Source organism: Symphalangus syndactylus, chromosome 5 (assembly GCF_028878055.3).
Source record: "Symphalangus syndactylus isolate Jambi chromosome 5, NHGRI_mSymSyn1-v2.1_pri, whole genome shotgun sequence".
In the NCBI taxonomy this organism is placed as follows: Eukaryota; Metazoa; Chordata; class Mammalia; order Primates; family Hylobatidae; genus Symphalangus; species Symphalangus syndactylus.
In genome coordinates this window covers 28,696,420-28,710,876 of record NC_072427.2, presented here as the reverse complement: position 1 = coordinate 28,710,876, position 14,457 = coordinate 28,696,420, and the positions used below count along the sequence as shown (strand labels likewise).

Sequence of the window (14,457 nt, the reverse complement as noted above, 5' to 3'; positions counted from 1 at the left end):
ACAATGTAATTTTCAGAAACAAATTCCACAGTAAAAATGATGGTAAGCCTTGAATTTTTCTCCCTTAGTTTCTTCCACATCTGTCAATTCATCCACTGCCATATTAAAGAAACAAAGAAAAGAAAAAAGAGAAAGTGGTCTTTACGGACTGGTTCTGGAATATTTAAAAGGATCTAAAGCCATTGCATTAGGAGGTTTTGCTGTCTTTTAGTTTTTAAACACACCATTTAAAAAAGTTATCAAGTCTTTAAATCATAAAACATTACTGAAAGGAGTAGTTTAAAACTGCATGCAAATGACTTGTTGAACATATTAAAAAAGGAAAGTTCCAAATGCCATCTAAAATACTTGTTTCATTAGGAAAAATAACAAAACAAAACCCCCTTAGCTGAGAACTATTGGAGTCAACTTTATTACCTTTCCAAAGAAGCAACCTTGTATTACAATGTATTATACCCTATAGAGTCAAGTATATAGACACTTCAGCACTTAAGGAAAACTGGACAATATCTTATTGGCATCACTTTTTTTTTTTTTTTTTAAGAGAGTGTCTCCCTTTGTCACCCAGGCTGCAAAGCAGTGGTGCAATCTCAGTTCACTGTGTCAAGGACCTCCTGGGCTCAAGGATAATCCTAACTCAGCCCCCAAGTAGCTGGGTCCACAGGTACGTGCCTCCACACTCGGCTAATTTTTGTATTTTTTGCAGAGATGGGGTTTTGCCATGTTGCCTAGGCTAATCTTGAATTCCTGAGCTCAAGTGATCTGCCCACCTTGGCTTCCCAAAGTGCTGGGATTACAGGCGTGAGCCACTGTGCCTGGCAGCATCACATACTTTTAAAAGGAAGGCAACAGATAGAGAGAAAGCTATCTTTCTGATGGGGCATCTGTAACCATTTTAAGTTTTTGAATGCAAAGTGATGATGATTTTTTTTAAGTCTTAAATTTTATGTCTGAAAGTACGTGACTTCTTTTTTAAAAAAGGAAAACAGTAGGAGCCCTTCAGTATTTTACAAGAATTTAGTGATTAAGGACATTAAAGTCTAGTGGCTAAGATTGACTGGATTCCAGCTGGTTCAACTCCTACTGGTTCTGTGACTTTGGGCAAAGCACTCTGCCTCACTTGCTTCATCTGAAAAATGGGGATAATAATTCTTAGGATGGTTGTGAGGATTAAATGAGCTAATATATGTTAGGCACTTAGAATATTCACAGAGGCAATGCTTTATTTTTTTTTCTACCAGTCTTCATAACTGAGAAGACAACGAAATAATTTTAACTAATGTCAGCTAATAAAAATTTATAGAGATACCATCAAATATGGTACAATTAGTAAAAATTAAATATTTTACTGAGGCTATCATGAAAGAAATTTTGGTTTAATAAGAATGTCTAGAAGATATTATAATTTCTGATATATTATGCTGTCTGAGGGTATACAGTAAGTAAACAGTACATTTTCATTTTATAATATGCCTCATAAAATATCAAATAATGGGAAAAGTCCAATAAGCTGTTTGATGATAAAATCTGTTCCAACTTGAAAATGGTATCCAAGACAGTAGTTTGGGTAAACTATAGTAGGTTTCCCTTACTCCCAAATCACAGAAAGCTTCTGGAACTTAGAATGGAAGTCTTCTTCTTACGAAATGTATTTTCAACTGCATGTGGGTTGTTATGATTGAGTTTCCCAAAAAGAGATATTAAAGTATTATCTCCCACAGTGTTACCATAATCTTCTGGCCTTCTTAGGGACTCCTTTATTTCCAAGTACACTAGCTAATGTTAGATTTTTCCTTACAATAACCTGACAAAGGAAAAGGACAAAGAAGAAAAGAGATGAGAAACGAGGTAAAAAATACTTCAATGATACATGCCACTGGTTTCCAAACAGTCTAAGGATTGGTCAGTGGTTCATATGAATCTTGCTCGTGCTCTGCATGTAGTAGTCCAGGCTACTCACCTCTCTCCTGACTTCATGGAAGAAGAGCACTGAGAAATCCTTATTCTGCCTCAGGCTTTGCTTTTCAGAAGGAAGGAAACTGTGTGGCACTCAAGGGAGACAGGTAAGAAGTCACTGAGCATTCAAGGAAGACGAGTGAAGATGATCAGAGAATTGCAGAATCTTTGCATTGGCAGGTGCCTCTGAAGTAATTTAGTTCAACCCTCTTTGTAGTGCAGCATCCTCCTCACAATACCTCTGAGAGATGGTCCATCAGCCTCTGCCTAAATACCTCCAATGACAGGGATCTTTACTTTCTTGAGTCTACTTGATCCAAGCCAGAAATCTGGGATACATTATAGATTCTTTACATTATCCAATCTTGTGTATTTTTCCTCTTCAATATGTCTCAAATCTGTCTACTGTCCCCCCTCCCACTATCTTAGTTGAGGCCTCCCTTTCTCATTCCTTTGTGTGGTCCTGCAATAGTATCTAACTACCAAATTTCCTGCTACCAAATAATCCACATTCACATAGTAGCCTGCAGGGTGGATGTTTTAAAAAACAAATCTAATTGTGTTATTCCTCTGCTTAAAAATCTTTGATGGCTCACTAACATAAACAGCAAAAAGTCTAAGGTTTTAGTCTGAAATGCATGACACTGGCTAACTCTCCACTTCACATTTCAGCAACACTAAATGTTTGTGGTGCCTACATGCATCTCCATGATTTTGCTCATATTGTTGCCTCTGATTGGAATATTCTTTCTCCCCTTTGTCAACTAGTTAAATCAGTTCAGGAATTATCTCCAGAAAGGTATCTTTTGACACCCTCCTCTGTGTAATATTAAAAATATACCATGTATATCTCTATCACTGTATTTATATTACACTGAAATAATTAACAAGTTCACCTCTTTCCCCTCAGGTGAGTCCCTCAAAGCAGAGTGTTAATAACCCTTAGCACTTGGCACAGGGCTCATGGGTGCCGGTGTTTAATACATGCCTAGTAAACATCAGAATGTTTTTCTGATGTGACTTAAAATTTGTAACTCCTATGGTCCAACTTCTGCTTCATGGAGCAATAAAAACCATCTCTCCAAGAAAACAGAAAATTTGGCTAGTACAGAAAAAGGCAAAGTTTAAATACTATGTATTGGACATTTGCACTTACCTAAGTTGCTGTATGTTGCACTACAAGTGTTTGGGTCCATAGGATCTGAAATGTCTTCTTTTCCATCTTCCCTTTCCAGTTCAGGAAGGGACAATGCTGTTGTGACTGAAGTGCAGCCCCCACCATCTTGCTTCCCAACAACAGTTCTTGGATCCCGAGGAGAAAAATCCTCTGTTACTTCATGGGTCATGTGACTGAAACAAATCAGATCACTTGTCACACTGGTATTGAAAGGTTCTACTAAAATTTAGATTTATGGAAGGCATATACTTCCCATAAATGTAAATAACTGGTCCTATAGTCACAGTAATGGGTCATAAGCCCCAATACACTTGTCTGAACACAAGGCAGTACTTCATTTAGGCATATACTTCTATTTATCTTGATTCACACATATTGAGAACCCAGTTTGATAGAGCAGGTATGGTAGCCTGCAAGAGAGCTTGTGAATAACAGGCAAGGAGCGAAACATTTTATTTAGGTGGGAGGTGGTGATGTTGGTGGTAGAAGGAGCTGAATCTTTAACTGGCTAAAGACAAATATACTCAAGTTTTAGTAAGGTATTTACCATACTTACTAATTATGGTATTCTAATACTATGGTAAATATCAAATACTGTACTACATAGTTTTAATTTATATATAGTATTTAGTACACACTTTAGTGTGTACTAAATCAGGATCAGGATCAGGAATAAAGTTGAGATTAAACTATCTACATAAGGAAGTTAAGCCATTGTTTTAGTAGGTACACTGAGGCCAGGAAGGTCTTGTTGCCAAGAGAATAGAAGCATTAACCTTTGCCTGTCTGCATGCAGCAGGGAAGGCAAATGGAAAAGAAAGTTCGCAGTCTAGTTAATCTCATTTATTAAAATGAATCTGAAGCATCCTCCTGGCTGCATACCAGTATATGACCAATCTTGTTTTACCATTGCCTGCTCATATGCTTTTATAGCTACTTCTTCCCATCTTCCCCACTCCCCAATCTGCCTGAACTGTGCCAATTCTGTTGCTGGTGGAGAAAACTGGCCTAGTTAGAAAATCTCAATGGACTGGTCAATTAAATGAATTCAAAATCATACATCTTTAAAGTTTGCTGGGCCCACTGAAAAGTATTCCTAGATTATCACACATTCATTAGCTATTTTTCCTGGTTTCTTTATGAAAAAAAGAAAGAAGGAAGGAAAGGAAACTTATATATGATTACAGGTTATTTGTAGATTTTCAATTGGCAGTGAGTCATGGTGAAATTTACCAGTTTCTTTAAAGAGGTACTTTGTTTGATCGTGTGCCATCATAACATATATCGCCTGTGGATTTAAGGGAGTAGATCTAAAGGCAAAGGAGTACCCTCTTATCAATTTTTCATTATGGAAATTATGCATGTGCCTGGACAGAAAAATAAGCCTTGATGTCTGCTGGATATACAACTTCAAAAATATCCTTTCAAAGTTGGCAGAGCTAGAGGTCTCTCTACACTGGGAATAAGCAATGAGCTGGAAGTTCCATTAGGGGATCTGGCTCTTGGGGACAGTGGTGAGGTTGGAAGGAATCACTTTTCTAGCAGTCAAGAGAGTAGTATATATAAAGGAGGCCTCACACAGTAAAGCATACTGCCTCTTCTCGATGGGCTGCCCTTGGTCATCAACCCAAAAGAGGGGCTCCACACAAAGTTGGTTTCTCATAATATGGAGCACCATAAAATCAACGTAACATGGGTGATCTATCTCCACACATTAGCGAAGACAAAACAAAGTGACACTTCCAAGACACTCAGGCACCACTTCGTGTCAAGAGTGTATATTACTGAGTAGTTATCAACATGCTTCAAGAAAGGGAAAATGTTTTCTGGCAAAAGTTAATAGAAACCATTTCTAGTTTCAAAGCAATAAATATAAAGTCCCTTAAAAATATCAGCCCCCTGGCCAGGTTCAGTGGCTCACACCTGTAATCCCAGCACTTTGGGAGGCTGAGGCGGGTGGATCACGAGGTCAAGAGATGGAGACCATCCTGGCCAACATGGTGAAGCCCTGTCTCTACTAAAAACACAAAAATTAGCTGGGCATGGTGGTGCACGCCTGTAGTTCCAGCTACTCGGGAGGCTGAGGCAGGAGAATCACTTGAACCTGGGAGGTGGAGGTTGCAGTGAGCCGAGATTGTGCCACTGCACTCCAGCCTAGCAACAGAGACTCTTGTCTCAAAACAAAATCAGCCCCCACACTTGAAAGAAAAAAAAAATGTTAAAGCTCCAGACATTTCTTGTTCTAAAGTCAGCTTTAGAGGTTTCCTGAATAGCTGTTTCTTGGCTCCTAATCTCTTCAGACTTACTCTTGCCTTCTTTCTTTCTCCATCTCCCGGTTATTGCTAAAAGAAAGTGTTCCTTCCCATTTGTCAAAAAGGGTTGGTGAAGGGTTCAGAAGCCACGATTCCATCCTCACTTGCCTGTTTTCATCCTAGGCAATGGGCTATTAACAACAAAGCTCATTTACAGTGAAAACCACAGAAAGAGCTGCTGCTATTAACCTGTGAGGAACTCCCTGGGCCTGCTGCACATGTGTACATATAACACAGCTCTGTACTCTGAAGGGCTTCACAAAATAAAACATGAATACTTAAAAGCAAGAAATATTAGAAAACTCACCCGCTGTGCTCACTAACACAATTCCCCATTAAAGGAAAATTTCACAGGGCCTTCTCGAGTCTGTTAATCATGCTCTGAAACTCAGATAAACCATAGATTCCACTGAGTTCTGGAGAGCTACAAGTTAGGCAAACCATGAGAAAAGGCTTGATTCTGTTCCTGAATATCACTCACTGCACCTTGACCCTTACCTTACTGGTTTGGTCTGGGAAATGTGCCAAATTACCTTTGGGGAACCAAGCAAAGTGAAAGCTAGTTTTATTAACCCGTTGCAAACTAAGGCAGCACAGCCTATATTCCAGATGAAGATTGGTTTTTATGAGCACATTTTAAATAAGTGCACTGGTATATTAAATCAATTAAAGTAATTGTCAACTCTAAAGAACTACGCAAATAGAGCTGATAAAAGTAAAATCACATGGATTTGCAAATGGATGCTAAAACGTTTAATCTGCATTTACAGTGACAGCAGTCTCTAAAAGGAGTAAGAACTTTAAAAATGCATCAGTGATATGTCATGTCTTAATGCTTGAAGGAAGAATAGCTCTTTGTATGATTAAAATGATAAAAGAGGAAATCAACATGGCACATGGATACATATGTAACAAACCTGCACATTGTGCACATGTACCCTAAAACCCTAAAGTATAATAAAAAAAAAAAAAAAAAAAATGATAAAAGAGGCCAGGCGCAGTGGCTCACGCCTGTAATCCCAGCACTTTGGGAGGCTGAGTGGATCACGAGGTCAGGAGCTCAACACCAGCCCAGCCAAGATGGTGAAACCCCATCTCTACTAAAAATACAAAAATTAGCCAGGTGTGGTGGCAGGTGCCTATAATCCCAGCTACTCGGGAGGCTGAGGCAGGAGAATTGCTTGAACTCAGGGGGCAGAGGTTGCAGTGAGCAGAGATCGTGCCACTGCACTCCAGCCTGGGTGACAGAGTGAGACTGTGTCTCAAAAAAAAAAAAAAAAAAAAAAAAAAAAAGATAAAAGAGAGACAGGGGAAAAGGGAGAGGTTCTCAGAGTTCAAGGTTAGATATGATAACATACTATGACTAAAAGATAAAAAAAAATTGAGAAAAGTATCAGAGAAGGTTGATTCAGTCACTACATATAAACAACATAAACAGACAAATCATTCAGGAAGAAAGAAAAAAAGGAAAATCTCTGATTAATTTATCATTAGGCACATTAATTTAGTAAGGGAGTTTAAGGCTGGGTGTGGTGGCTCAAGCCTGTAATCCCAGCACATTGGGAGGCCGAGGCAGGTGGATCACCTGAGGTCAGGGGTTCGAGATCAGCCTGGCCAACATGGTGAAACCCCGTCTCTACTAAAAATACAAAAATTAGGTGGGCGTGGTGGTGGGTGCCTGTAGTCCCAGGTATCAGGGAGGCTGAAGCAGAAGAATCGCTTGAACCTGGGAGGCAGAGGTTGCAGTGAGCCAAGATCTTGCCACTATACTCCAGCCTGGCGACAGAGACTCTATCTCAAAAAAAAAAAAAAGTACCATTGATTTGTTCCATATTTGGACATAAAATCAGAAAACTCAAATACTAAAGTGACACTTTACAAATATCAGCTTTATCTCCTAACAAAATGTTTTACCACCAACATTTCATTAGGAGATGTTTAATGTGATGGAGAAAACAATAAAATGGGAATTCGAACCTGGGTACTGTTTCCCTATCGCTTTGATTTTCTGAACAAACTTGATGGCATCAGGAAAGAGTTAGTGGAAAAAATAAAAATTTCCCCCATTTCATCCATGAGACAGATGGTAAAAAAATTATTTAGAATGAAAATTACAAGAAATCTGTGAGAATTTCTTATATACTATATGTTAGCACATGTCTTAAAATGGCAAATAATGACCAGTGTATCTAATTTTTTTTCAGGCTAAGTACAATTTGATATTCACTACTATAAAACAAAATTGTTAAGTGACAAATGGCCCACTAAGAGGAAGTTATGGCTTTTACATTTCTGCTATTTTAATTCATGTTGAAACACTCGTACTTCCGTAATAACTATGGTGTTTATATCTAGGTCCTTGATCTTCAGGTTGGGTCAAACTGTGACTTGGCCTACTTTTTGTCCTGAACCTTCAGCATTCCTTCTGCTTTCACAGACAGACAACACAGAAGACAACATATGTGTGACTATACTTTAAATTCTTCAACCAACTTTCCATTAATGACCAGTTTTTAATTGAGATTTGGTATGTCTGACCTAATACTTAAAAAACCATCTCATAATCTCCACAAAGACAAATCATTTTCTCAACATGCAGAATGAATATAAGGTGTTCAAAGGAAACAGTTACATTGTTACAGATTTGTCTGTTATATAAACAAATCCCTTGGAAGGTTATATCTCATCAGTCTGCCATATTCATACATAATTCAAAGCTGCAGAAGCAATCTCCTATGGGAAGCTCACTTGGTTTACCCAGATAGTAGAGATTAATCATTACACCATCAAATGAAATAATCCTTTTTTTTTCCCTGGGATATTCGTTCAAGACAGATTTTTGTAAAAATTCTGTTAAATGTCTGAATGTACTTTTTAAAAAGGCAAATCAAATTCCACATCAGAACAGGTTAAAGGCCTTTAAGTATCCAAGTATTTCCACAATTTCAGTTCAATCCTATCTTCAAATTCAACCACCTTCATTCAGCTTCAGAAGGGACAATAAGTGAAATCTGACTTCTAGAGACTACCTGCCTCTTGGGGCAAATGTTATTCTGAATTCCATTTGTTAGCTCTCTTCAGCAGGTACACGTCTCTAGTTGCCCACAACAGCCAGTAAGCAAATGTGTGACTTTTAAAACCTCCTTTTACCCCGAAAAATCAGACTAAAGCACATTAGAAACAAAATGTCATGGTTTTGTTACTGGTTTCCACAGCTGCGTATTTCTGGGGTTGCTGGGGATAACGGAACTCTGCAGATGTGGGATCTACATCAACACATGAAAAAGAGAGTTCAAAGTTATCAAATCCCATACCTTTGTAATCTATTGAAAGGGAGAAAAAAACAAAACAAAACAAAGCACTCCCATTTCTTTTTGTCTCTCTACCTCTAGGACCTCCTACGAATGTGACATTTCTTAATCTTTAGTTTCCAGGTCATCAACTTGATTTTGCCACACTTTCCAATCATTGACACTCTCAGATAGAGAAGTGTGTGTCTACTGATCACTATCTAGTGTCTCCAATTTTCTGCTAAGCCTTCTGTAGTCTTTAACTGAAAATGCCGAACTTCTTATCCTGAACTGAGATTAACCTTTATCTGATATCTGATGAGTTCTGCTAATATTTCTAACACAGTCTGGTCAAACAAAGGTAGTTCTTACTGGTGTGAATGAAGTAGCTAGGTCTCGAGATGGAGAAGACTGGAAGCCATGTGCAAGGTCTTGAATGAACTCTAATTTTCTGAAATTGTACAGATCCATTTTTTTAAAAAAAACAGACTCAAATAGCAAATTAAAAGTGTGTTTAAGGCACCAGATCGCAAGACAACAGGCATATAAAAACATAGCCCTCTGTAAATCACTGTCACTTTCACAATACTAAGAAAAATTACAGTTTCAAAATCCTATGAAATACAAAGTCAGAATGGCATCTGTGCAAATTAACAGAAAATATCAATTAATTTTGGAAAACAGCAATAAAATATGGTTGCCATTCTCAATAACAGAAGTAGCTCCTTAGCATCATAATTTTGGCCATGATTCATGCTAAAGAATGGGGTGAGATACTGATATGCATTTCCTGAAAAGGCAAGGTATTAGAAGAAAACACCCATAGCCTTCTCCAAGGGGACTAACCCAGGAAGGATGTTGAACAGGCTTTCATTCTTTTTTTTTTTTTTGAGACGGAGTCTCGCTCTTGTCGCTCAGGGTGGAGTGCAATGGCGTGACCTCTACTCACTGCAACCTCCGCCTCCCAGGTTCAAGAGATTTTCCTACCTCAGTCTCCCGAGTAGCTGGGATGACAGGTGCCCACCACGCCTGGCTAATTTTTGTATTTTTAGTAGAGACGGGGTTTCACTGTGTTGGTCAGGCTGGTCTTGATATCCTGACCTCAGATGATCCACCTTCCTTGGCCTCCCAAAGTGTTGGGATTACAGGTGTGAGCCACCACCCCTGGCCTTTTTTTTTTTTTTTTTTTTTGAGACAGTGCTCTGTGGCCCAGGCCGCAGTGCAGTAGCAAGATCTCAGCTCATTGCAACCTCTGCCTCCCGGGTTTAAGCGATTCTTCCGCCTCAGCCTCCCAAGTAGCTGGGACTACAGGCGCCTGCCACCATGCCCGGCTAATTATTTTGTATTTTTAGTAGAGACGGGGTTTCGCCATGTTGGCCAGGCTGATCTCGAACTCCTGACCTCAGGTAATCCGCCTGCCTCAGCCACCCAAAGTACTTGGATTACAGGAGTGAGCCATTGCGCCCGACCCTTGGAACAGCCTTTCTGGGGCCCCGGACTTTTTTTCCTGAATGCCCAGAAGCAATGGAGAAGCAAGTCAGTGCACCTTTTTTCACTTTCCTCTTATCTCCCTCTGCTCTTTGAGTCAGAGTAGGGAGATGCTGAGAAATGATCACATACCCTTAACTCCAAAAACGTTGCAGGCTGACTGAGGAAATGGATGTAGGGCAGGAATGGGACCTATAAGTACTCAGAACACACAGCTACTCAGCACTGCACAAACTGTGCATTTTTCCACTTAATTCATGAAAACTCTTCAGGAGGTAGATACAATAATGCTCTTTTTACAGATGAGGAAACTGAGATTGAAAGAAGTTAAATCAATTGCCAAAAATTACATGGGTACTAAGGTGGTGGTAGAGTTGGGATCTGAATAGATACCATGCAACTCTAATGTCCATGTTCCTTCCACCACACTGTTAAGGCAAGCTTGGCACACTGCAGAAACCCAGCAATAAATACTTGATTGTGAAGATGAAGAAGTAAAACTGCTTTTACTTTTAGTTGGAAGAAAAAAACAGCTATTACTGAAAGGTAGGGTATTAATGATTACAGATGTATTTTACTTTTGAAAATCCTAAACAAACAAACCAAAAAAGTTAATAATTTACATTTCCAAAAAAATTTTCCTTAAATTGAAGCTGCTCTAGCTACAGATTGACTGTGTTTCTAGATATTTGGCTTCCTAATAATAATCACTACCACCACTATCCCTACATTTACCGAATGCTAGGCACTGTGCTTAAATATCTTCAAACAATAACACTCTGAGTAAGGCTTATTATTCCCATAACAGCAAATAATAATAGTGGCCAAAATTTACATAGTGCTTATTATGTGCCTGTTTTAAGCCATGCTTATCAAAAGTGGGGCTATTGACATTTTGGGCCAGGTGATTCTTTGTTGTGGAGGGCTATCCACATGGCAGGATTATAACAGCACTTCTTGCCTCTACCTGCTAAAGGCTGGACATTGGAACTACCCCCTGCCTCCCAGTGGTGACAACCAAAAAAGTCTCCAGACATTGTCAAATGTGCCCCGGAGGGGAATCCCATCCCCCTTTAAGTCTCACAACAACTTACGAGGCAGGCTATTTTCTGTGTTTTATAAATGAAGAAATTATAGCCCAGAGAGATTAAGTTACTTGCTTCAGGTAACACAGCTAGTAACTGGTGGAGCTGAGATTCAAACCCTGTAGCTTAGCTCTAGTGTTTGTCCTTTAAGCAGTTACATTATTTGCTTCTCAGTTTCTAGATGAGAAAACTGGTAAGCAGAGCTCAAGTAACTTATCCAAGATGACACTAATATGACAAAAGCAGGATTCAAACCCAGGCCTCGATGACTTCAAAGTCTACGTTCTAAAATATTATGCCAATGGCTACCAAACTTTCATGTACCTAAGAATTACCTGAGGAGCTTGTTAAAATTGCAGATTCTCAGCTCCCATCTCTAGGGATTGATTTAATAGCTCTGGGGCATGGCCCAGGAATCTGCATTTATCTACTCCAGGTGATGGAGTTGGTCCCAGGAACACATTCTGAGAAACTAGTTTTCACGCCTTCCTCCTCCAGAAAGAACAAAAGAATAAGTATACAAGCAGCAAGGCGTGAAAAGTGAGTAGAAAAATTTTAAGTAAAGGAGCATCATTCTTCAGAAGTGATATAAGCAGGAAAGGGGAAAAAAATAATTTAAATAGTCACAGATGAGAAATTCATAATGTACTATGAAAAAGCAAGGAGGGGGTAATAATTTGGAACCATTCCCAATCTTCTGAGGTTTATTCTTAGTCAGTTTACTTCTCTGGGATTATATTGCCTCCCAAAAGGAAAAGAAACAAAGCTGTTTGAAGACTACCCCGTTCTGGTACATATAAACATAACCATACTGTATCATTCCATGATTACGATAAAGTAAGGTATTTATCAGTTTTCTCCAAAACATGATTATTTAAAAATTTAACAGTGAGGACTTAATGAACTCATCTTAACTTTAGGAAAAATGTGTCGGCAAATGTAGATGTGATTTTTCTAAGTGCTGATAGTCCAGAAGTTTCTTTACAGCAAAATAACATGTGATCAGGAGAGAAAGCAGCTATTTTCAGCTTCTGTTTTCAATTATTTTCTCTTCATGAGAAGTAGAAGTTTGATCTTGGGGCCAGTTTCATCCTAAGCATGAAAAGACAACTTTGATAGGATTCCCTTAGTAAAAAGGAGAGGTAATGCAAAATTTTTTTTCTTTTTCATTATACTTTAAGTTCTAGGGTACACGTGCACAACGTGCAGATTTGTTACATATGCATACATGTGCCATGTCGGTTTGCTGCATCCATTAACTCATCATTTACATTAGGTATTTCTCCTAATGCTATCCCTCCCCCATCCCCCCACCCCACAACAGGCCCTGGTGTGTGATGTTCCCCACCCTGTCTCCAAGTGTTCTCATTGTTCAATTCCCACTTATGAGTGAGAACATGCGGTGTTTGGTTTTCTGTCCTTGTGACAGTTTGCTCAGAATGATGGTTTCCAGCTTCATCCGTGTCTCTACAAAGGACATGAACTTAAGGGAGAGGTAATGCAAATTAAGATATAACCGGAGCATAAGCATTAAAACAATTGAAGCTTCTAACTGAATTTTCCAGAGAGAAGGACATGACATTTTACCACAGTCTAAGAAGTGTTGGGATTTTCATTTTCCATACCATATGTACATGCACATATGCACGTGAGTGCACACACACACACACACATATATTAACAGGCCTATATTGGTTACTATACAGAGTACCAAACCTTTCCAGTATTTGGCTGGAATGGCTATATGTCACTAGCATGTCTGACAACCACAGACAAATCTGATATTATGCCTTAGTCCAGGGGTAAGCGAACTTCTGTAAAAGGCCACATGGTAAGTATTTTAGGCTTTGTGGGCCATATGGTCTCCACTGCAACTACTCAACCCTGTTGTAGCTTGAAAACAGCCATAGACAACATGTAAAAGATGAGTGTGGCTATTTTCCAGTATAACTTCTTTTACAGAAACAGGTAACAAGCTGGATTTGGCCCATCGGCCATAGTTTGCCAACTCCTTGTCTACACCCTTGAACTCTGGAGTGGATTGGAGGGCTCTCAGGATTGACTCCTGGATTATTGAGGAATACAGTTTAGTTATGTAAGGTCTTTGAGAAGATCCAAAAGGACTTGGAAGGGTAAAGGAAGGCTGATACAGATGAATAGCATTCCTAAGTGTGCAAAGAAAGGTATGTCAAATTCAGTCTGCCTATCCAAACCCGAAGTTGGGGTTTGGACAGAATCCCAGCTGTGCTAGACACAGTTGGATTCCTGAGATGATTCTAGAAGTCCTAAGGAAACGACTTACATCATATCCCAGATGTACATGCCGGGGGTCTTTGCTAATTAGGAGCATGAAATTCAGGGGTGGTAGATTTAGAAAGGTTAGCTAAAGGCCATTCAGGCAGCAAATGATATCCTTAACTTTAGCTGGAGTGTTACTTTTATTTTCTTAATGTCTAGATTAGATTTTTCTCATTAGAAAAAAACTGTTTGAATTAAATTTTAGTTTATATTTTAGAGATGATGAGAAGGGGGCCTTGCTATGTTGCCCAGGCTGAACTTGAACTCCTGGGCTCAAGTGATCCTCCTGCCTTGGCCTCCAAGTAGCTGGAACTACAGATGCACACTACCATGCCTGGCTGAACTGAAAATTTAAGCACAGATTGGCAATAGATCTTGTCAACCAAGTATGAAAACAATTATTTACATAAGAGTGAGACTAAGTGTCTAAAGTGGGCAATTTGTGTTGGGAGGTATTCTTACATTCAGGAACATAATTTGGACACAGAATTTATGCCTGAAAACTAAATTGACAGGCAAGTAACTATGGCCCATTGGCCATAGTTTTAATCAATAACCAAGGGTTATTGGTTAAATAACAACACTAAGATAACCACGATTTTAGTCACTAACCAAGTGTTTACCACCACAGCTTATTGAAAGAACCACTAAAAATGGTATTTGTCAAGAAGAAGGAAATTGAACCCAGAAGGTAGGAGTAAAATGAAGAGGGTACTTGGCTGTTCTAAAGAGATTAGGTTACCAGGGACAAGACATTAGGCAGAGAGCTCAATCAGGAAATACATTAGTAAACAGGTTAGAGATGATGGTAGCTTGGATCAAGGTAGTAGAAGCAGAGATTAGAGAGAAGT

The 14,457-nt window shown here is 39.1% G+C and overlaps 1 protein-coding gene across 26 annotated transcripts in view; it reads right to left on the bottom strand.

Moving 5' to 3' along the window:
* The window catches only part of PEAK1 (pseudopodium enriched atypical kinase 1), a 293,590-nt gene that overhangs the window by 38,403 nt on the left and 240,730 nt on the right, over nucleotides 1-14,457 (bottom strand). For all 26 annotated transcript variants that reach the window (XM_063638673.1, XM_063638670.1, XM_063638674.1 and 23 more), the window contains one exon: nucleotides 3,113-3,306. In XM_063638673.1, the coding sequence (XP_063494743.1) occupies nucleotides 3,113-3,306 (194 nt within the window). The remainder of the gene's footprint in view (nucleotides 1-3,112; nucleotides 3,307-14,457) is intronic.